This window comes from Gastrolobium bilobum, unplaced genomic scaffold (assembly GCF_033153095.1).
Source record: "Gastrolobium bilobum isolate Gb01-03AN ecotype WA unplaced genomic scaffold, APGP_CSIRO_Gbil_v1 utg8376, whole genome shotgun sequence".
Lineage (NCBI taxonomy): Eukaryota > Viridiplantae > Streptophyta > Magnoliopsida > Fabales > Fabaceae > Gastrolobium > Gastrolobium bilobum.
In genome coordinates this window covers 201,099-224,535 of record NW_026896423.1, presented here as the reverse complement: position 1 = coordinate 224,535, position 23,437 = coordinate 201,099, and the positions used below count along the sequence as shown (strand labels likewise).

Here is a 23,437-nt window from a genome sequence, read left to right as displayed (position 1 = left end):
ATGTTATGTTAGTCTTTGGTTCAGTTACATATCTGAGGTGCTAGAAAAGAAAGAAAATGATCTAGTCAGTAGCACCAAAAACAGAGTTGAAAGAGTTTTCTGAAACCCTGAAATATGCATTCTTGGGAGATAAAGAGCAATATCCTGTTATCATCAATAAAGAGTTGTCTATGGATGAAAAAGAGAAGTTGTTGAAAGTGCTCAAGGAGCACAAGACAGCTATTGGGTGGTCTATTTCTGATTTGAAGGGCATCAACCATTCTTTCTGTACTCACAAGATGCTAATGGAAGACAATGTTAAACATGTGAGACAATCTCAGAGAAGACTAAACCCCACAAAGAAGGAAATCCATCAGTGGTATGAAGAACAATGTTCTAAATCTGGGAATTGGGGCCGCATACACGGAAATCGAGGTATCACACACAGAAAAAGGTTCAGCAGATTCATAGCCACTTCAGGGGAGTTATTTTAACCTTTCTAGTTATTTTCATTTTTATTTTTTTTTCATTTTGGTAGAAATTTTGTGTTTTTAGTTTCATTTCCTGCTATGTGAAAGCACAGTCCTGATTTAGATGTGCTACTCAGTCAATTCCTTGGTTGAATATGAGGAAGCATTGCATGATATGCAAGATTGTCATGACATTGCGTAGAGCATGAATAGAGATTATGATTGCTCGTTTGTTTGATTTCTATGATAATGATGCTTGAAATGAAATCAAGAAGAGTCTAGTTTGATACCACAGCTTGTGAGGTTTGTGCCTATACAGTTAATTTTTTTTTGAGAGTCCTCACTGCAGTGGTACTCTAGAACTTGATCTAATTCTCTCCAATGCATGTGTTGATTGAAGTGATAGAGGCATTTTGTTCTATTAAGCTTATGGCCAAATAGCTACCTGAGAAATCATCCATTGTTAGCCATGTTGAGCCTGAGACCAATTTTTTTAATTACCTTATTAAACTGTTTAGACCACTTCCATCAGAACTTACCTTGTTTGAGATTGAAATGTCAATAATCAAAAAGTTAGAAGTAATTGAGGTAAGCTCCAGTAGAAGTTAAGCAGTTGAAAAGGAAAATAAAAGAATAGTTCTCACATGAATATAAAGAGAAAGAAAAATAAATTGCAAAAATTGACAAGCAATGATGAAGGAAAAAGTGAGAAAAAGGAAGGAATCATGAATTCGAATAAAGAGTGGTACTGAAACTTGAATTGAGAGATGATTGAGTATTAATGAAAATGGTGTTTCAATCTCAATAATTATTCAGCTACTCTCCAAAAGATTCTAACCTTAAGCCAAGCCAAGTTATAACCTTAAGAAGCCCTTTTGATCAATCAGGCATGTGTTGATGTTCCTCATCTTTAGGAACTTGAGAAAAAGATCAAGCTTATGGTAGTACAACAACTGTGATGATGAAATGAGTGATGATGAATGACCCCAAACACTGAGTGATGAGTGAATATCATGTCTTGTGAGGGGTAATCAAGTTAGACTCCGATGTTTGAATGTAGTTGATGAGCATCATCTTAAGTTTGACGTGGAAATCATTCATGCTTAGTATAGTGATCTTTATGATTGTCTGTGCAATGTTGTGCTTGATTGATTGAACCTTTCTTCCCATGCTTAAATTCTGTTTATTGCTGAGGACAACAACATCTAAATCTGGGAATTGTTTGATGTGCTTCTAGCATATGATGTTTTCTAACTTGAAAGAAGCAAGGAATTAATCATAAATGAGTGAAAATAGTCATTAAATGCAAGAAATATTGATTATTCCTTCTCAATCATGTTCTCACTCAAGTTATATGTTTAAATAGCAGGAAACACCGCAAAAAGGAGCAAAAACGGAGAAACCAAATTTCCCACTGGCGCACGACGCGCGGAGGTTGGCGCACGGAGCGCCAAACTGGCGCACAGGGCGCGGTACTTGGCGCACGGGGCACCAAATCGACGATTTGCTTCTGTTTCGGTCGCGCACGAAGCGCAGGATGTGGCGCACGACGCTCCAACCTGGCGCCCGGAGCGCGGGAGTTGGCGCACGGAGCGCGGGACTGGCGCACGGCACTCCAGAGTTGGCGCCCGGGGCGCCGTTTACAGATTAAGCTTCTGTTTCTCCCAAGTTTGGGGCGCCAGGCTTGGCGCCCCGTGCGCGGGCGATATATTTTTAAGTGCGAATCAGCTAAAATAAGGCCCAATTGGAGTGCAAAGGGAAATAGGTTTTCCCAAAACCTAATAAAAGGATCAAAAACATAAGAAAAAGGATTTTTGGGAGAATCAAGAGGAGAAAAACAACAAAGAGAGCAGAGATTCCTTGGAGCTTCTCGGAGATTCAAGGATTCGATCGATCAAGACGGAAGATCTTCATCTTCCCTTTCTCTTCTAGGTTTTAAATGCTACTTTATTTTATTGTTATTTTGTCAGACATGAACATGTCTGGCTAGTTTTACCATTGTGGTAAGGGTCACAACCCTTGATGTGAACCCCTTGTACCTTGGTTGAAATTTATGATTATCTATTTTAATTGCATTTATCTTTTCTTGTTCTTCATTCTATAATTCTATTGGAACTGATCAATCTAGTAGGGTTGCGAGGGTTAGGGTTTACAATAGGGATGTTGGAATTCTAATTCCTGACAAAGAATAAGATAACTGTTCATGTACGCACTAGGGATAGGCTACATGAACAGCGAACGTTAAAGGTTCATTGATTCTAAGGGTTAACTCGAAAAGGGATTTCTAAGGGATTAGGATTCTAATAGAGTTAACAAGGTTAAAGTCACTAAGGGATTAGGGCTTAACTACTCATATAAAAGATGATGAATTGTTCGATCAATTGAATAGGTAAATGTAAACGTAATCCAAGTTGCAATGTGGGGATCGGAAAGGTGTTTGTTTCTCTTTACCGCAATATTTTCTCAAATATTTTCCCAATCCTTAATCTTTTGTTCTTGCATTCTGAAAACACTTTTGGAATCATTTACATTTTTACTTTAATTATTTTAGTTTGTTTCATGAACTACAATCATTCTCAACCTATTTTGATTAATCCAACAAGAGAGGAATAGTTATAACAACTTAGGTGCCTCAATCCTCGTGGAGACGATACTCTACTCACTCTTTATTACTTGGTACGATCAGTGCACTTGCCGATTCTACGCAACAGTAAGGTGATTGCAGAGCATATTACTGGAGCTGCTTCGAGGGAATTTGGTACACTGGTTCAGCAGTGTAAGGACTTTGAGAATGTCTGCATTAGGAGCAAGGCCAAGAGGGCCAAGGTTGATGAGACCAAAGGAACAAGTGGTTCCACTTCCTGGAAGGACAGGAGGTTTGCTGAGAAGGGCTAGGGAAAATAGTTTGCGACTAGGCAGGCGCCTGGTCAGTTCAAGAGGACATCTCCGCAGCAGGGAAGCTTTCCGAGGCCTCTTTCCACTCCTTCATATTCGGGGTGTGGAAAGGAGCATGTGGGACGTTGTGTTTCAAGGCAGTTGGTATGCTTTCAGTGTGGCAAGGAGGGCCACTTTTCTAGAGACTGTCTGTCGTCGACGGCGAGAGCTGCAGCTGTTCAGACAGTTCTATTGCAGATGGTTCCTTTGGCACCTACTTCGGCACCTGCAATGCCACCTGCTACTGGGCGTGTCTACATGTCTAGATAGGTAGCAATCAGATTGAGCTCCGAACCTTGTCAGAGGTACTGTGTCTATTGGTGATTCATCTATTGATGTATTGTTTGATTTCGGGGCTACGCATTCGTTTGTTGCAACCCCGATTGCTTTGGGGCTTGAGTTTCCCATGTCTGTGCTTTCTCCACCGTTGCGGGTGACTACCGCCACCAGAGAAAAGTGTGATGCTACCACTGTACATCAAGATGTCGTGTTTCAGTGGGAGGGTTGTGACTTCCCGGTAGATCTGGTAGGGTTGCCGATGGCTAATTTGGAAATCATCCTTGGCGTGGATGGATTGTCCAATAGTTGATTGATTGATTGATTGTTGTGCCTAGCGAGTGGTGATGTCTCCGTGTGATTCCGCAGCTAGTTCCTCGTCGTACATTTCATTGCTGCAGGCTAGGAAGGCCTTGAGAGCAGGGGCATTCAGACATGTCATGTTGGGAGGTTTAGTGAGTGGGACACAGGAGGATATCACTGGCATTCCTGTGGTGAGGGAATTCCTCGAAGTATATCCGGAGGAGATTCCTGAGTTTCCGCCATAGAGGGAGATAGAGTTCTCCATTGACTTGTTGCCTGGTGTAGGGCCGATTTCGTTAGCTCCATATCGGATGTCGCCACCAGAGTTGGCTGAGTTGAAGTAGCGTTCTGAGGGTCTTTCAGCGAAAGACTTCATCCGACCGACCATGTTGTTTTTGAGGCAAGATGCCTTACGCCATTACTTTAGCGTGATGGTGTTCTGTTTGAGGATGTGAAATTCTCTTCAGAGAAACTGAGTGTGTAACACTTGGAATTTGTGGCAGCGGCCACGCGCGATCTTGTATATGCGAGACAGTGCATGTGCAAATCGTATGTGAGTTCAGTGGTCTCCATGACTGTAGGATCTTATGTTGATTATTGATATGCTTCATAAGTAGTTCGCATATTAACATCATGGTTAGTGTCAAGCATGAAATGAGTACGATAGATTGTTGTACTGTATCAATGTCATTTCACCTTTAATTGAGTGTCAATTTTGCAGAGGCCATGGAGATTGAGGTACACTGTTGCATTTAGTATTCGAATTATTATGTTACTAAGATTGAAAATTTTGCAGGTATACGTGAACGAAGGTACGTTATTATGTGAATGAATATGCCAAATGACATGTGTTGGTTGAAATGAGTATGATTTTGATTTCGTACAATAATCATGAATATGAAGTTATTCTGAAATTAATGATTTATCAAATTGTGAGACTAGTCGATGTTAGAGACATGGAATAAGATCAAACTCACTTGAGTTTTGTGTGGATTCTTGAGTTGTGGGGTTAGGTCACCTCTATTGAGAGAGTGACTAGTGATCCCAGAGTTTTAAATGGCATTTTTGATGTCATTGTGAAACTTTGAGTTTTGTTTGTGACCTCTTTGTTGGGGGTGCACTTCTCGAGATGGAGACTGTGAGAGTCTTGAATGAGCTCAGGGAGAAGATCCAAGAGGCACAAGTGCAGAGAGAGTGCCTGGCCTACGTGAAGAACCAAGACGGTGTGCCTTGGAATGAGGATGAACTTCTGTTGTTTCAGAAGCAGATTGTGATACCTCAGGTCCTTTGACCAAAGAGGTTATGGCTGAGGCCCATAAGGGAGAATTTACTGTTCATCCTGGTGCGACAAAGATGTATCAAGACCTAAAGAGAATTTTCTGGTGGCAGGAATGAAGAAGGTCATAGCGGTGTAGGTGTCCAAGTGTTTGATTTGCCAGAAGGTGAAGTTAGAACACCCGAAGCCGTCAGTTAAACTTCAACCTCTTGAGATTCCGGAATGGAAATGGGAGAGCATTGCCATGGACTTCGTTGTGGGTTTACCTAAGACTCAAACTAGCTATGACTCTTTTGGGTCATCGTGGACAGATTGTCTAAGTCTGCCCACTTTCTTCTGGTAAAGGTGAGCTTTTCTTCAGAGCAGTTGGCCTAACTGTGTGTTCGCGAGATCGTGAGGCTTTACGGGGTGCCCGAGAGTATCTTCTGCGATAGGGACCCGAAGTTCACATCTTGGTTCTGGGAGGCACTGCGGGGAGCTTTTGGAACTTAGTTGAGACTGAGTACAGCCTATCATCCTCAGACTGTTGGACAGACTGAGTGGACCATCCTTATTTTGGAGGACATGCTGAGAGTTTTCACTTTGGGGCAGGTCTCAGCATGGAATAGGTACCTGGCATCAGTTGAGTTTTGTGAATTTGTGTTTTTCCTTGCTAGCCTGGGCATGGAACCCTGCGAGACGCTGTTTGGTAGGAGGTGTAGAACTCCTACCTGTTGGTCTGAGGTTGGAGATAAAGAGTTGTTTGTCTTGGACTTCGTCCAATTTACCACCCAGCAGATTCAATTGATCAGAGAGAAGCTGAGGCTGGCACAGAATCGCCAGAAGAGTTACTACGATGTAAAGCAGCGTCCACTGGACTTCAGTAAAGGTGAGCACGTGTTTGTGAAACTTTCACTGTCACCGGTGTTGTTTGGGCACTCGGAGTGAGGAAACTGAGCCTGCGATTCATTGGGCCATACCAGTTACGTGGTAGAGTAAGACTTGTTGCCTACTGGTTTGCCTTGCCTCCGAACATGGCCAACACCCACGACATGTTTCACGTGTCTCAACTTCGCAAGTTTGTAGCGGATCCTTCGCACGTGGTGCAACCGGATGTTGTGGAGGTTCGGGAGAATTTGAAAACTCCCGTTGGACCACTCAAGTTTCTCGATCGTGGCGAGGAGAAGCTGAGGAGCGAGATCATTTCGATGGTCAGAGTACGTTAAACGGGAAGAATTCTTGAAGGGTAATTCTGGAAGTGAGAGGACGAGCTTCTCCGACAGTATCCCGCGCTTAAGGACATGTATGTTTTCTGATTTTGAGGATAAAATCCTAAAAAGGTGGGGTGAATGTTAGAACCCGCACCGCTAATTAAGGAAATTAATTAGATAATTATGAGATAATTCTATAATTGACCATAATAATTATTATGAGGCTTTAATAATTATAGTAAGTGAGTAATAATGTTGAAAGTCGCTTTTCTGACGAAAAGCGCAGATACGGGTTCAGCTAGTCGGTATAAATGCGTACCGAAAAAGTATCCCAGAAAATAATAATAAGTGCATGAATATTCCTAGAATATTATATAGGACTTGTAAAACGAGTTTCAAGTTAAAATAATGAGAACTGGTGCCAGAAACTGATACTGGCTATGAAAAGCGCGTACCGAAAAGGTGCTCCGAAAAATAAAAATAAAAATGATAATTCTTGTAAAATTGAGTAGGTTAAGAATATAAAGTTTGGGATTAAAATGCTAAGCGTAGCAATTAAAGTTAATACTGTGCGTTTATGACTTAAACCACTATATATACTCTTGTGTTGGCTCAAAACCCTAGGCATATCAGTTTTCTACATGGGAACACTTGGAGGCTGAGTGATCATCACTATTCTATTGCATTCTTTCACCATTTGTGACCAAAACCACCATTTTCTCTTGATTTTCCTTCTCTTTAACCTTGCAAACACTTGGGTGTGTGATGGGTGAGGAAAAAGGAACCATCTTCTGAGTGTGGGACTGTTGTGTTAGGATTCTAGGGGCTGTGTTCTATGATCTTGTGGGGTGTGGCCTTTTATTTAATGTTTTGAAGCTCCAAGGAGCTTTCTTGTTGAGTAAAAGAGCTACCTTGTGCATCATTTTCGTTCACCTTGGTGTCTGCACCTATGGAGCTGAAGGGAGAGCTCCAAGAGCACCTTCATTCTTTATTTTGAGCTTGTGATATGAACACCACCCTTGAACTTGAGTTTTTATGCTTAAAAATCAATCCTTGATGCATCTAACAAGCTAAAGCTAATAACCTAAGGGTGGGTAAGCTTAAACACACCTAGAATTGCATGCTTAAGCTTCTGTAATTGGTAAAAATGGATCCCTTTGAAGGATATCTCGCGAACATGCAAAATCAGCATTCTGACGCGAAATATCCGGATATTTGGTTGGAAATATCCAGATATTGATATCCGGATATTCAGTTGGAAATATCTGGATATTTTGGTCGGGACAACAACGAACCTGTTTTAGTAAAAATTTGATATCTTGAGCTACAGAGCTTCAAATTGAGTACCGTTTGGACCTATGTGAAGCTAACACCTAGGGAAACAACTCTGTTAAATTTCGTAGCCATTGGATCAGTGGTTTGATCGCAGTTTCAATTTTAAGTCGCGTTTTGGTTGCTAGAAATTCCGTTCCAGCAGTCACCTCGCGTAAATAATAACCGGAGTTATACAACTCCGATTGAGGCGTATAGTATGTCGCTGTAAAGCTGGAGATGTCTAGCTTAACATATTAAATCTTAGATTTTTTGTCAAAGAGATGCAATTAAAGTTTTAAAAAGAGTAAACGAAGTTTAATGCTTAAGGCTTTGAGAAAAGCCTGCAGTAAGCGAAAATGAGAAAGAAAACGTATTCCTTTTGCCATGAAATTATAGAGCATGAGTATTGATGATAATTCTGGTATAAACAGACTGTGATTGTGCTATTTGGTGACCTTGAGCTAGCGTGGACTCTTGGATTCGATAATTAGCTTAAGAGGTAAGCTTTTGTGTCCTCGGTTTAGCCATGTTGTGGTTCCACCATGTCCCATGGGGGTATGGTTGTATGCATGCTGTGTTATATGCTTTTGATGTTTTGGAAATGCTATTGAGCTATTATATGCTAGTGCCTTTATGATACGCATGTGGTGTTCCACCTATACGGTAAGCCTGAGTATGTGGTACATATAAGATGGTGAGGCTGTGGGTGAGGTGCAAGCGGTGTTCCTTGTACTACGTGTGGGTAATAGAAGTATTCGTACATTTCTCTGGCCAGTAGAATAGTATTGACACACATGGCATGAATATCTGTTGCACTGCATTGAGTTTTTGAACTTATGTTGAATTACTGCTTTTGGAACTTATATTGCACATGTAAGTGAGCTTGGGGTGGAAGATCCTTGGGGACCCCTTGTCTTACTGAGATTTCTGGTTTAGAGATCTCACCCCACGTTTGGGGAATGCTTATTTCAGGTTCAGGTAATGCAGGGGTTGAGACCTCTAGTGGCAGGAGGCCAGAGCTTAGCTGATAGATGTTGCATGTTTATGCTGCTTATACTGATATGCTCTTATGATTGGATGTTGGATCCTATTTACTGTCTTATGCTTTTAGCTTCAGTTTATGGATTTATATGTTGAGACTTTGTTAGTTATGCTGTTGATTTGGTGAGCATGAGGATTGTCCATGCCACTTAGACTTGATTATGTCTTGTTTTATTTGGAGTTGTAATAATGTATCAGGATATTGTCCGGATTACGTGTTGTAATACCGTGAGTTAGATACTCACTTTATCTATATATTGAGGTATTCCAGTTAGATATCTTTTTGCAATTTACATACAGGCGATATTTTATGAAATTGATTAAGTAATCAACTCTGCTAAGTATAATGATGTCATAATTGAAAATAAAAAAGATATTCCGCATTTTTAATTAAGCGCAGCTTAATACGATGATATGTTAACAAACCGGGTATACTCGGGGTGTTATAGTTATCCCTCAGAACCTTACGATGTCGTTTCGCTCCTCCCTTTCCGAGACCCTTACCTCCCTTTCCTCTTCCAGACATGATGGTTGCTGTTGCTGATGTTTCTCTCTCAAAACGAAACCAAACCGAATAAGCACGCAAATGAATTACCTAATAGATGCTGAGAATGTGGAGATTATGTAACATGTGATGATAGATTTGTGGTCATTGGATTGCTTAGCTATCCGTGGGAATGTAGAATTTGGAAGCTGAGCCCATTGGATTTATAATACTTGATTTCGATTGGCGGAAAGTGTGTGATGCGGATTGCGTGGGTTTGAAATTAGGAGTGCGGGGTTTTTTAGTGAAAATTGTGTCTCTGAGAAAACACATTTTTTTTAGCCCGAGGGATACGAATTTTGAATGAAAATGTAGACATCGCGCTTTACATGAATGTAACCGCGTTTGGAAATTAAACGCATCATCTGCAAAGCAGTATTTAGATATTTGATCTCTTATATTATATATATTAAAAATTTTATTTAATATCAAAACGTGTCCCAACGTGTTCAAATATGACATTTTTTAAAATTAACGTGTCGGCGTGTCGAATCGTGTCGTGTCCCGTGTCCGTGTATCATAGCAACAACCAATCAATTCACTTGATTTATATACATAAAATCTGCACATGTAACTTACAAAAAGAAAAGGAACGTGACATGCATATGGAAGACAACAACTTATAATTTCATGTAGAAATAACAAACTATTCATTCTTCAATTATTCAACAATATTTCCTACACATGTATTCTTTAAGAACCAGTTAAATTCCTATATTTCATGCCCAAAAATCTGCATATATTAGGAACACATATAGCAAAAATATAACATGAAATCACAAAGAGAACTTCAACCACAATTGGAAACAATTTAGTTAATTATCTAGTCAGTAATTTACTAACTTTTCTTTTAATTAATTAAATTAATCAAACCTTTATTATTATTAATATGTTATCAAACATGTATTTCAGATTTATAAAGAATTAATAATAATCATTCAATCCATTATTTAATCAAGAATATGACTAGATTACTTAAACTAGACCAATTTTACTTAGTTAATTCACTTCACAATAATTTCATACATCTTTGGCCAATATTAAAGCAAGCTTTGACCTAATTTTATAGATTAATCCAATCATCATTAGATAAAATTAGGATCATTTCTAGTCTTTAAAATTCTTCAAAGAATTTAATGAAATAATCAAAATTAAGCTTGAACCATTTTTTTGATTATTTGCACTTTAATCCCTATCCTTTCACTTATTTATATTTTGAACCCTATAATTTATGATTAATTACACTTGGGTCCCACTTAATTATCTTGACATGAATTATTTTGTCATATTTATTTTCATGACAATTCATCCATTTACTTAATGAATTTCACAATACTTGCTTACTTTATATAAATTCAACAAACACCTTTAATTAATATTATATTTAAATAATAATTTTCATATTTAAAAAATGAGGGTTGTTATAAGCCTCACCACCATGCATACTAATCCGTCACTCCTTGCGGCATCTTTTTCTTATACTCTCGTGAATGAGCATACAAATCCTGTATTAATTATGACTATATGATCTACATTCGCCTCCAGGATCGATAAAAAAACAATATAAAAAAATATAATTCTTACATAAGTTAATATAAAACAACAATATAATTGAAATTTGACAATAATATTAAATAAATAAATTACACCGACTTTTAAAATAAATTAACAAATGAAATACAATAAATATTTTTAACTGATTCTAATAAAATATTCAATGACGAAGCCCAATAATTAATTGGAATTTATTCATTTTTTACTTGTTTAACAAGAGTTTAATTTTAAATTAATCTGGTATTATCAATTGGGTGGGAAAGAGACAATTCCGGGGCAGGGTCATATTTTTTCTTTTCTGGTCACGTGCGGTGTTTCTGCATATCTCTTGTTTTTAGCTTCACCTTGTTCTCCAACCTTAAAGTTGTTTAAATTGTTTTCGCTGGAAAGCAAGTGGGTTGATTTGTTTCTAAGTACCTTCAAGTTGGAGGAATCATCGATTGAGAATCCAGTACCGGATAAACAATAACAAGCTATTTAAATTTGTTTTTGTTTGAGACAGAGATGAGCAAAATAACCAAAAAAATTGAACCGAATCATGAATCAAACTGAACTGCACTTAAAATAATTGGTTTTTTAAAATTAGTTCATTAATCGAACTGATTTTTAAAGATCCAGCTCATAAACCGAACCGATTTTTATAATCAGTTCAAGAACCAAATTATTTTCGAACCGAGTCAAATTGATTTTTATTACTTTATTTTTTTTTAATTTATTTTTCTCTTCTTTTCAGAATAGAGTCGACCTGAACTGGTTCCAAACAGAACCGAACCGTTTTCAACCAAATCGAATCACTTTCAAACCAAATCAAATCGATTTTAAACCGAACCAGTTTGAAACGAATCAAATTATTTTTGAATAATTTAAATCTATTCGGTTCAGTTTACACAAATTCGGTTGGGTTTAAACTATGGACACCCCTACCTAGAGAGCAAGTGGGTTGATTTGTTTCTAAGTACCTTCAAGTTGGAGGAATCATCGATTCCGTATCTAGTACATAGCAGACAGTGTAGTGTTATTTATTTGCACGACACATGCTTGCCTGTATATATGATCGTTTTCGTGGGTGTAAGGGAATAAAGTAACCGAGTGAGAACCGAGAACTACAAAAATCAAGAGAGAAGATTTACAATGAATGCAATTTTAGTGTTGTTGGGTCTGCTGTTTACAGTGGGAGTGGTGGGGTGTGTTTTGTGGTGGTGGAATGAGCTCTGGTACGTTGTTCCTCTCAGAGTCAAGTGTTCAGCTTCTGGCACCAAGTTGCCACGAGGCCACATGGGCTTTCCTTTCGTTGGAGAAATGATTAGCTTCCTGTGGTACTTCAAATTTCTTGGACGCCCAGATGACTTTATCAATGCTAAGCGACGCAAGTAAGTTTTTGCCCTCCTTCAACAGGATGTCTAACCATCTGATCAAACCTAATGCTGGAAAAATATGCTCTGTGATCATAAACATATAAATAAATTCTCCATTGGTTCAGAAGCTGTCATATAGTTATTGCATCTTGTTGCATAAAATTTGAATGAATGCCTCTACTTTTTATTGATATCTTCATTGTCATGGTGATATATGGTTGCCGATAAACCATCAAAGATATGGCGATGGAGTAGGCATGTTCAGAACGCACCTCTTTGGGTCACCAACCATGATAGTATACACACCACCACTTAACAAATTTGTGCTCCATTCAGAGGACAAGTTCAAACAAGAATGGCCTACTGTTGAACTCATGGGTACTGCTTCCATGTTGGCAGTCCATGGGAAGGCCCATGCTCGGGTCCGCAGCTTTGTCACCAATTCCATAAACCGGCCTGACTCTCTACGCCGCATCGCTCTTCTTGTCCAACCTCGCATTGTCAATGCTCTTCAATCCTGGGCAAAAATGGGAAAAATCAATGCCAGAGTTGAAACCCATCAGGTATATATTCTCTTCCAAAATTTATATATACTTTTCCCAATTGTGTTCGTTTGAATTGATTTTTCTTTTTTCTATATATATATATATATATATATATATATATATATATATATATGAGGCAGGATCCTTTGACACAAGTGTCAAACTTTGAAATTTGACATCAATTTCTAACCGTTGATTTCCGTTAATCAATGATTATCATTTATTGAGAATTAATAATTAATTAATAAGTTTGAATTAATATATAGGGAAAAATTATTCTATTTACCTCTTTTTCATGTACACCATTATATTATAATCTTAACTAATCTTGATCATTTCTTTTTCATATTGAGATTATGATCCATCGGTGTTGGAGAATGTTAGACAAGATAGACATAAAAAAGATAAGTAGAATAACATGGGGCAAGTTATATTTACAAACTTTTTTGTTTACAAACTCTTACAAACTACACTATGTAGGACCGGTCCTACATTAGTATAATTGCAAAAAAAGTTTGTAAACGGATCCTATCCCGAATAACATATCCAATATATATAGGTAGGATCCTTTGACACCGGTGTCAAATTTCAAATTTGACACCTCATCTGATAGCCATTACATAAAAAAAAATCAACGACTCTGATTTGTAAGCATAGCCATTACATAAAAAAAAATCAACGACTCTGATTTGTAAGCTATATATATATATATATATATATATATATATATATATATATATATATATGGCAAAAGTATTTCGACCTTTGCGGCAGAAAATTTTGGTCTGCCACATACACATTTTTATCAGGATCTGTCAGAGGACGCTCTTTTAAAAAAAAATAAAAATCAAGATTTGCCGGCAGATCTTGCTGAATATGTGTCTGCGACAAATAAGTTTTTCTGCTGTAAAGGCAAAAAAAATCGAATCTCAAAAAATAAAAAATAATATATATATATATAATGGGATAAGATCCGTTTACAATTTTTTTTTGCAAATTACACTAAGTACGACCGGTCGTACACTGCATGATTAAAGTAAGACCGGTCGTACTTAGTGTAGTTTGTAAGAGTTTGTAAACAAAAAAGTTTGTAAATATAATTTGCCCCATATATAATGATCGAAAGTATTTTTCAAATATCGTTTTTATATTATAAAAGCTCTTCTAAGTAAAGAAATCTATATGTTTTCTGTCACAATTAAAGTCAAAGTGCTCAATCACAATTCCATTGATTTTTCTGTCATCAACTTGTTTATATGTTTTACTTTTATCCTATTTAAAATTCGCATATGAGGAGTCAATTATCCGTTTTCACTATATAATTTCTTGTTGTAAATTAAACATTAGAATGTATTTATTTGAATATTTTAGTTGTTATTTTTTTTTTAAGCCTAAAACCATGTTACTTGATTTGGTAAAAAAATTATCAATGGCAATCCAATATCGATATTATAGCAATATCAACTACAGTACTCTTACCTTCAAGATTTAAACAGTTTCATATAGCCAGGCAAACTCTTGTTTGTATATAAATCTTTTTCTTTCTTCCATTTTCTTTTGTTGCTAATGTCTTGTGTATTGTTTGCTCTATAAGTTAAAGTAGAGTGAGGATTTTGTATTCTGCCAGCAAAGTGTGGAGTTTACTGTTAAAATTAATTAGAACTGAATCATATTGATTGCAGCTGGGAATTCAGAACATTGGGAAATTATTTGCGAGCATGGAGCCAGGTCCTCTTCTGCATTCCTTGGATAAGCTCATTCATGGCATGCTTCCGGGATTGAGAGCCTACCCACTCAATTTTCCTGGTTTTGCTTATCATCATGCTTTCCAGGTTCAACCCATTAATCCAATATAGTCAAACCAAGTTTTGCTTCAATTCCTCGATTCTATGATAATGGACTTCTCGAACTAACAAAATTCCATAAAATTTCAGTGTAGAAAGAAGATTGAGGACATTTTCTGGATGGAGTTAGGTAAGAGAAAGAACGAGACTGAGGGGGAAATAATTGATCTAATGGACGGTTTGATGCGTATTGAAGATGATGAAGGTCACAGATTGAGTGACATAGAAGTGGTACACAACATTGTTTCTCTAATGATTGGTGGATATGTCTCTACGGCCCTTGTATCGATGTGGGCTATTTACCTTCTTGCTAAGTATCCAACAGTGCTCAGAAAGCTAAGGGTATATATTAACTCATTAATGTGTTTTGCAAACCAATAGTTTAATACTAATGCATCTAATCGTGTGCTATTTTTGCTTGCAATTGCAGGAAGAGAACACAGCTTTCAAAAAGGGAAGTCCGGGGGATTTTATTACCGCTGAAGATGTTTCAAATTTAACATACACAAACAAGGTCTTTCATTGGTTGTGCACATATACATTTACAGTAAAAGCTTATTTATTCATTTACCATATATTCATTTAATTGAGCACAGGTCGTTGAAGAAACAATAAGAATGGCCAATGTTGCATCATTTGTTTTCAGAAAAGTTGAGAAAGAAATCAATTATAAAGGTACAGATTGCAATTTCTGAGAAAGTTTATAAGTGAAAGCTTGAGCATAAAGAAGGAATGTTTATTTTAATTCCCAGATAAAATACAAAGAAACATGTCATACTACATATAAAGAAGGAATATATATAAACGTCACAATTTATTGAGATATATATAATTGAATAAACCTAGTAGTCAATTACATCATTGATTATTAAGTAATTATTGTAGTTAATTAATAGTTAGCTATCATAATTTACTATAATAAATTATGTAATTGGCTTAATATATACACTTACTTCGAGTAAATAAGTTAATGCAAGTATTTTTTACTCCATTTCCTGAATAGTGATTGTTCTAATTCATAGAAAGATCACGCGGGTTTGTGGTTCCATCTATTGAAACAATTTTGATGTGAAAATGTAGTGTCCATAATAGATGATGAGCAACAACCCATGCCATGTGTGTGTCCTTAGAAATTATTGAGTTTAATTAATCTAATGAAAACTCAATATTTTTGTAGGTTACAAGATTCCGAAGGGATGGAAAGTAATTTGCTTTCTTCGGTACTTTCAAACGAACCCAGAGAACTTTAAGGACCCCATGTATTTTAACCCTGATAGATGGAACGTATGGTCATTTTTTTCTTATTAATTTAATGTTTTTCCAATGTTCCTTGTTTAATTTCCACAAAATATTTGACTATTTATAATCCTGATCAGGAGCCGGCAAAGCCTGGAACTTATCAAGTCTTCGGCGCTGGACAAAGACTATGCCCCGGAAACACGCTTGCTAGAATTCAACTTGCACTTCTGCTTCATCATTTATCCATAGGATACAAGTAAAGTCTGATCATAATTGTTGATAGCATAGTTTGTTTTAACTTTAACTTTGATACGAACTATACATTTCTAATTGCATTTTTCCTTCACGAATTTAAATGCAGGTGGGAACTCCTTAACCCAAATGCAGATATGATATATCTTTCACATCCAGCACCAGTAGATGGGGTTGAAGTTAAGTTCAGCAAATTGTGAAGAAAAAGAAGATGAAAAAAAAAGGATGTAGCCCTTCTCTTTTGATAAGTAGACCACGAAAATGTAGCTTAAAACGTTGATGGTTGTTATTTTCTATTATATACTTATTTGAAGTCTCCAATAAACGTTGATGTATTTTGCATATGTCTCCAATAAATTTATACTATTATCCATGACAAATTTTGATTTGTTTTATCGTTTGCTTATGTATTTTTTCAGTATATCAAGTACCTTTACAAGATTTTCCCGTGGAATGTAAAGACGAAATAATCCCAATCAGCGTATTAGAACAAGTAAGGGCCCGTTTGGTACCGTGATTTTATTTGAACTCCCAGGAAAGTTATGTATGAAAATCAGGAAATCTATGTTTGGTTGACAAAAAGTAAAAAGTTGCACTGGAAAATTTGTTTCTGGGATTTGTTTATTGTGTGCAATTTTATGTCCGATCACCACTGATGAAATTCCATGGTTTAGTTGGAAAACTTGCTTGCCAGGGAAAGTAAAAAATAAACAATCCTTTGGTAGACGAAATTAACCCCGTGAAATACAACTATTTCGCTGCACATTGTGTTCCTCTTTGTCATGCTTTCAACCTGAAATACAACTATTTCGTCAGTCTCAGACATGGAGAAGGTGAATGGAACTGTCACAACCTTCCTTCACCGACAAACAGAATGCAAAAAAAATTAAATTATTTGTTACATGCTTCTCTCCCACACTGACTCCACAAGAAACAACTTTAATAGAACCAACACATGACACAAGCAAACAGTGCACACAAGCTCCATGACTCTCACAAAATCCAGATCCCTCTGAAATCTGATATCCTGAACGATGAGTATGAGTAACGTTGTTAAATTTTTTGAATGAAAAGCAATGGTGGGGTTATTTTGGTAAAATAACCTCACATTCCTACTAATATTTCATAACTAACCAAACACAAACTCAGTAAAATTAACTTAATTTTTCCAGAAAAATATGGATCTACCAAACAGCTTTTTAGTAATATTATAGTAAAATGTATTTCCCACTACATTCCAGTAATAATTATTTCTCGGATAAAAAAAAATTTCTCCCATACCAAACGCCCCCTAAAAGTTTTTTAATTTTACGACAATAATATGAAAGCACATGTAAATAATCACTTCAACCCAAAATCTTAAGTTGTTAGGTGATTACTTTTTTAATATTTTTTATTTTATTCTCTAACACACCCTCTCACGCAAGAGCCCTCTAGGCTTGAAGTGTGAATATGACACAAGCCTATTTTTGATCTGCCTTGTGCTACAAAGCCCATTTTTTTTAATCTGCTTTGTGTTTTTCTTAATTTCACCTAAAAGAGGGGGCAGAAAGGATTGAACTCGCAACATTATGGTCACTAAAACTCTGATACCATGTAAAAAATCTTAAGTGATGGCCTTTTTAATACTTTTTATTTGATTTTCTAACAGCACACAAAATTAGATTCAGGTTAAAGTTGTTTTAGAAGATCTAACAACACCTAATAACAACTAAATTAACTAAAGGACTGGATTAAGTAAACTAGAATTAAAAAAAATGAAGAAATCCAAATTAATATTTGGGTTGTCAATTTGCATTTTCTAAGTGTTGAAGATAGGATTTAGTTTGTTGAAATATTGTTGTAATTCGATAGGATTAATTTGTTAGGTTGTTCTGATTTATAGAAGTTGTTAACTATTTGTAAGTAGGTATTGTTATTGATACTTGTATATATACCTCAATTAAGGAGGAGAAAAGTAATAAAGAGATGTTCAGTTCTCAGGATTAGAATTTTAACGTGGTATGAGATGATTTTTTTTTAATCCTAGGAACCTATACTACCCACATACGTTTCTTTTTTCTTTTTTCCTTTCTGACCCGTATTTCCTCATTTTTTTTTACCTTGACCGGTATTTATCAGATCCGCTTCTTTTAATCTCGTCGTTCAAACCCAACCCGCATCGCATCGCAATCCCTAATTCTTCCGACGCGATGGAATACCCTGACACAACCCCAAAGACAACCTCCCCACCATCCTCCTCTACCTTGCTATCCCAGGTTGCTCGTCCCTCTGCTGTCACTCATGTTCCAAAACCACTAAAGGAAGCATCCTCTGGCAAAAACTTCCAGTGTTCTCACTGTGGCGATTCTGGTCACTCAAAAAGCTGCTGTTATGAAATCATTGGGTATCCCGACTGGTGGGTCTTCACCAAACATCCCCATCGCAAGTTTGCCTCTAAAGCCCTTTTCTCCTCCGAAGGTGACTCTTCTTCCCCTCCTCAGGCAAATGCTATTTATGAAGGCATCTTAGGTAATTCTCTTGCTCTCTCTACTCACTCTAGAAATTTGTCTTGGATAATTGATACTGGTGCAACAAACCATATGATTCATGATGCTTCTGTTTTGACTGCATTTATTTTTAAAATGTAATCCCTCTGAATTTCTGTGTTCTACTTGTGAAATGGCTAAGAGCCATTGTATCCCTTTTTATCCCAGTTTAAATAAAAGTGAGATTCCCTTTCAAGTTATTCATTCTGATGTCTAGGGATCAACTCGAGTGTCTTCTTCTTCGAATGCCTTTTATTATATGTCTTTTATTGATGAATGCACTAGAATGATGTGGATCTTGTAACACTCCGTGTATACCCGATTTGTTATCATATTACAGTATTAAGCGCAGCTAAATTAAATGCGGAAGCTAAATTTTTCTTTTCAATTATGACGTCATTATTATTAACCAAGTTGATTACTTAATCCTTTTTCAAAACATTGAATGTATGTAAATTGCAAGAAATAACTAACTGAAATACCTCATATATAAATGTGTATCTAGTCACGGAACCACAACACGTAGTCCGGACATAATCCTGTTCATTATACATCAAGAGTTTAAATAAACAAAACATAATCAATGTGGCATGGACAATCCTCATGCTCACCAAATAAGGCAACAAAGTCCAACATAGTCTTAACACAGATAGCAACATAATGGCAATAAATCATGACAAACAGCCAGGCATAACAGCACAACATCATATATCTCAACTCAGCTCCGGTCTCCTGCCGTCCGAGGTATCAACCCCTGAGGTACCTGAACCTGAAAATGTGCCCCAAACGTGGGGTGAGATCTCTTAAAAGAAATCTCAGTAAGACAAGGGGTCCTCAAGGATCTCTCCACCCCAATCTCACATACATGTGCAATATAAGTTCAAAAGCAGTATAATAATATAAGTTCCAAAATCTATGCAAAGTAGCATATAATCATGTCATGTGTGTCAGAATCCTACTGGCCAGAGAATAAACATGAAGGAATTACATATGTCTACAACCCACAATACAAGACGCTACTTGCACCTCACCCACAGAATCACTGTCTTGTATGACGCTACACACTCAGGCTTACCGTCTAGGTGGAACAACACATACATGTCATAAGGCACTTGCACTTAGCAGCTCAAAAGCATTTCAATAATTATCATTTCATGAAAACACATCATGCATATAAACCATCCCTCCATGAGGTATGGTGGAACCAACAATGGGCAAAATCGAGGACACAAAAGCTTACCTCACAAGCTAACAATTCAAAGTCAAAGTCCACACTAGCCCAAGGTCTACAAACAGCACTCTCACAGTCACCAAGGCTTGGAACAGAGGCAAGGGTGCTCTTGGAGCTCACTTTGCAGCTCCCAAGGTCAAACTACACAAAGGCCACGTATATGAGTAGCAAGATTTGTCTTTTCTTCACAAAGCTCACCACTTGGAGCTTCTACAACCAAGGAAATGGTTTCCTCTTCACTTAGCCAAGAAGTCAGCTCTCTCCCTCCTGAAACAGTGGCTGAAACTCAAAAACGGAGTGACACCACATGCACACAAGGCTTGCTCTCAACTATCCATGGTATTTTGGTGAAGGAAGCTTGAAAAAACAAGGTTTCTTTGACTCACAAGAGGAAGGGAAGAAGGTGACAAGGGAGGAACACCACACTCGGAAATGGAGGCACAATGGAGGCATGTAGGAAACTGATAGAATCAGTCTAGGGTTATGTGCTATGCCTATTTATAGCTCGCTTAAGTTTAAACCCACTGTATTAACACTAATAGCTCCGCTAATCATTTTAATCCCAAACTTTAGATTATGAACCTAGCCATTTTTCTAGGATTTGTCATATTTTTATTTTATTTTTTGGAGCACTTTGCCGGTAAGCGCTTTTACATAGCCGGTATCAGTCCTAACACCAGTTCTCATTATTTCGACCCCAAAATTGTTATACCAATCCTAAATATTATTCTAGGAATATTCATATACTTATTATAATTTTTCAGGATACTTCATCGGTACGCACTTATACCGTGAAGCAAAACCGGTATCTGCACTTTTCGTCAGAAAAGCGACTTTCAGCATTATTAAGCCTTTATATTAATTATTCTTACCTTACCACAATTATTTAAAGTCAATTATGGAATTATTCACTTAAGCTAATAATTAATTAATTAAATTCCTAATTTAACGGTGCAGGTTCTTATAGATCTCTTTACTGAAAAACAAAAATGAAGTTTTTTCTGTGTTTCAGAATTTTCATAATATGATTGACACTCAATTTATAACTTCAATCTAAATTCTGCAATCTGACAATGGACTTGAATATAAGAATAAGGAATTTTTTTATTTTCTAAACTCTAAAGGGATCAAACATCAAACTTCATGTGCATATACACCTCAGCAAAATGGATTGGTTGAGAGGAAAAACAGGCAATTATTAGAAGTCACTCGAGCCTTTTTATTTGACATGAATGTACCCTTTCACTATTGGGGTGAGACTGTTCTTTCTGCAGCTTATGTTCTATATCAGACTCCCTTTAGTTCCTTGAAGTTTCTTACTCCTCAACAAAAACTTGAAACCTTCTTTTCCATTCCTCATGTTATGAATTTGGAACCTAGAGTCTTCGGGTGCACGACCTTTGTTCATACCCCAAAAGTCCTACGAACCAAGCTTGATCCATGTGCAAAAAGATGTATCTTTGTGCGCTACTCTGATCTACAAAAATGCTATCGCTGCTTTGACCCAAAAACCTGTAAGATGTATGTCACACTTGAAGTTTCCTTTTATGAATCTGAAGCCTACAATTCAGGGGGAGCTTTGTCACGCCCGGCCCTTCAAGAATCAATAACTATCTCCACATACTAACACGAGACTTTTCAGTGTGCTTTTTCCTCACTCGCACACTTTCCGGGAAATCTTTCCAGGAGGTCACCCATCCCAGAATTGCTCCAAGTCAAGCACGCTTCACTGTTCTTCCGTTCTGGGCTACCGAAAAGTAGATGCATCTTGTTAGTATAGGTAGTACCAATTAATTCTTATAAGCTATCACAAACTATGCAGTCTCACACCTGCACAGTCTTTGGAATTCCTCTCTTTCGGGTGTCGATTCGATTCATTCATGCATGTAACCCCCCGCTGGAAGCCTATCAAGAGCCGCTCCTTGTCCATGCCTCTTTGCACTGGCGATCACTCCTCGCCCTCGTCAGCGCTTGGGATGTTACAAGTTTCCTCTTCTACTTCTCAGGGGGAGATACATAATATTAGAGAAGAAGAATTTTGGTCCTCTACTTCTATTCCTTTATCTTCCTCTACCAATTCTTATCCCACAGATACTAATCCTCTTCCAAATCCTCCACTACATGAAACACCAAACTTATCCCACATACCTGAAACCTCATCCTTGGATACATCTGAAGCACTCTCTGAACCTACTGCTACTGAAATCGCTTCTGTCCAAAATTTAGATCATCCAATCCCACCTACTACTGTCCAGAATACAAATCTTCTGAGTTGAGATAGCACACATATTAGACGTTCAGAAAGGGAAAACAAAGGCATATCGAAGTCCACTTATGAACCAGACCCGAAAGTGAAAAGGAAATATCCCATCAGCAATTATGTGTCATCTCATAGGTTATCTGAATCATATGCTTTAACAATTGATCAATTATCTATTGTACAAATTCCTAATAGTGTGCAGGAAGCATTGGAAGATCCTAAATGGAAGCAAGCTATGAACACTGAAATGGAAGACTTCAGAAAAATAATACATGGAGTCTGACATCTCTACCGGAAGGGAAAAAGACAATTGGTTGCAAATGAGTTTATACTGTGTAAGAACCTGCACCGTTAATTTAGGAAAATAATTAAATAAATACGAGAATTAGGAAATAATTCCATAATTGACCCTAATAATTATGAAAAGGCTTAAATAATTATAGTAAGTGATTAAGAATGTTGAAAGTCATTTTTCTAACGAAAAGTGCAGATACCGATTCTGCTCCACGGTATAAATACGTACCGGTGAAGTATCTCAGAAAAGTATAATAAGTGTGGGAATATTCTTAGAATAATAAATAGGACTGGTATAACAAGTTTCAGATCAAAATAATGAGAACTGGTGCCACAACTGATACTAGCTATGTACAAGCGCGTACCGGAATGGTGCTGCGAAAAATAAAATAAAAATATGAAAAATTTTAGAAAAATGAGTAGGTTCAGAATCCTAAGTTTGGGATTAAAATACTAAGCGTAGCAATTAGCGCTAATACAATGCGATTAAGTTTAAACCGGCTATAAATACAACTTTGGCACATAACCCTAGGCGATGTTGTAGTTCCGTGACTTAGATACTCACTTATTATATATGAGGTTATTCAGTGTAGATAGTTGTCTTTTGCAATTTACATACAGGCGATGTTTTTATGAAAATGATTAAATAATCAACTTGGCTAAGGATAATGATGTCATAATTGAAAGTAAAAAGTTATTCCACATTTTTAATTAAGCGTGGCTTAATACGATGACATGTTAACAAACTGGGTATACACGGGGTGTTACAGTTTATACTGTGAAGCTAAGGGCATATGGGAGCATTGACAGATACAAGGAAAGGCTTGTAGCAAAGGGATTTACACAAAGGTATGGAGTAGATTATTAAGAGACGTTTGCTCCGGTGGCTAAGTTTAATAACATCATAATATTAATCTCTATAACAGCAAATCGAGACTGGCCCATAAAGCAATTAGATGTGAAGAACGCCTTCTTGAATGGTGATCTAGAAGAAGAAGTTTACATGGA

General features: G+C 37.0%; 1 protein-coding gene across 1 annotated transcript; it reads left to right on the top strand.

Moving 5' to 3' along the window:
- The first annotated feature begins 170 nt into the window (after positions 1 to 170).
- Positions 171 to 16,316, top strand: LOC133299667 (ent-kaurenoic acid oxidase 2-like). Its single transcript, XM_061499152.1, has 10 exons — positions 171 to 414; positions 12,053 to 12,251; positions 12,475 to 12,799; positions 14,464 to 14,613; positions 14,716 to 14,967; positions 15,056 to 15,139; positions 15,222 to 15,300; positions 15,803 to 15,909; positions 16,002 to 16,120; positions 16,226 to 16,316. The coding sequence occupies exons 1-10, from the start codon at positions 171 to 173 to the stop codon at positions 16,314 to 16,316; spliced, it is 1,650 nt and encodes a 549-aa protein (XP_061355136.1).
- Positions 16,317 to 23,437: the final 7,121 nt, after the last annotated feature.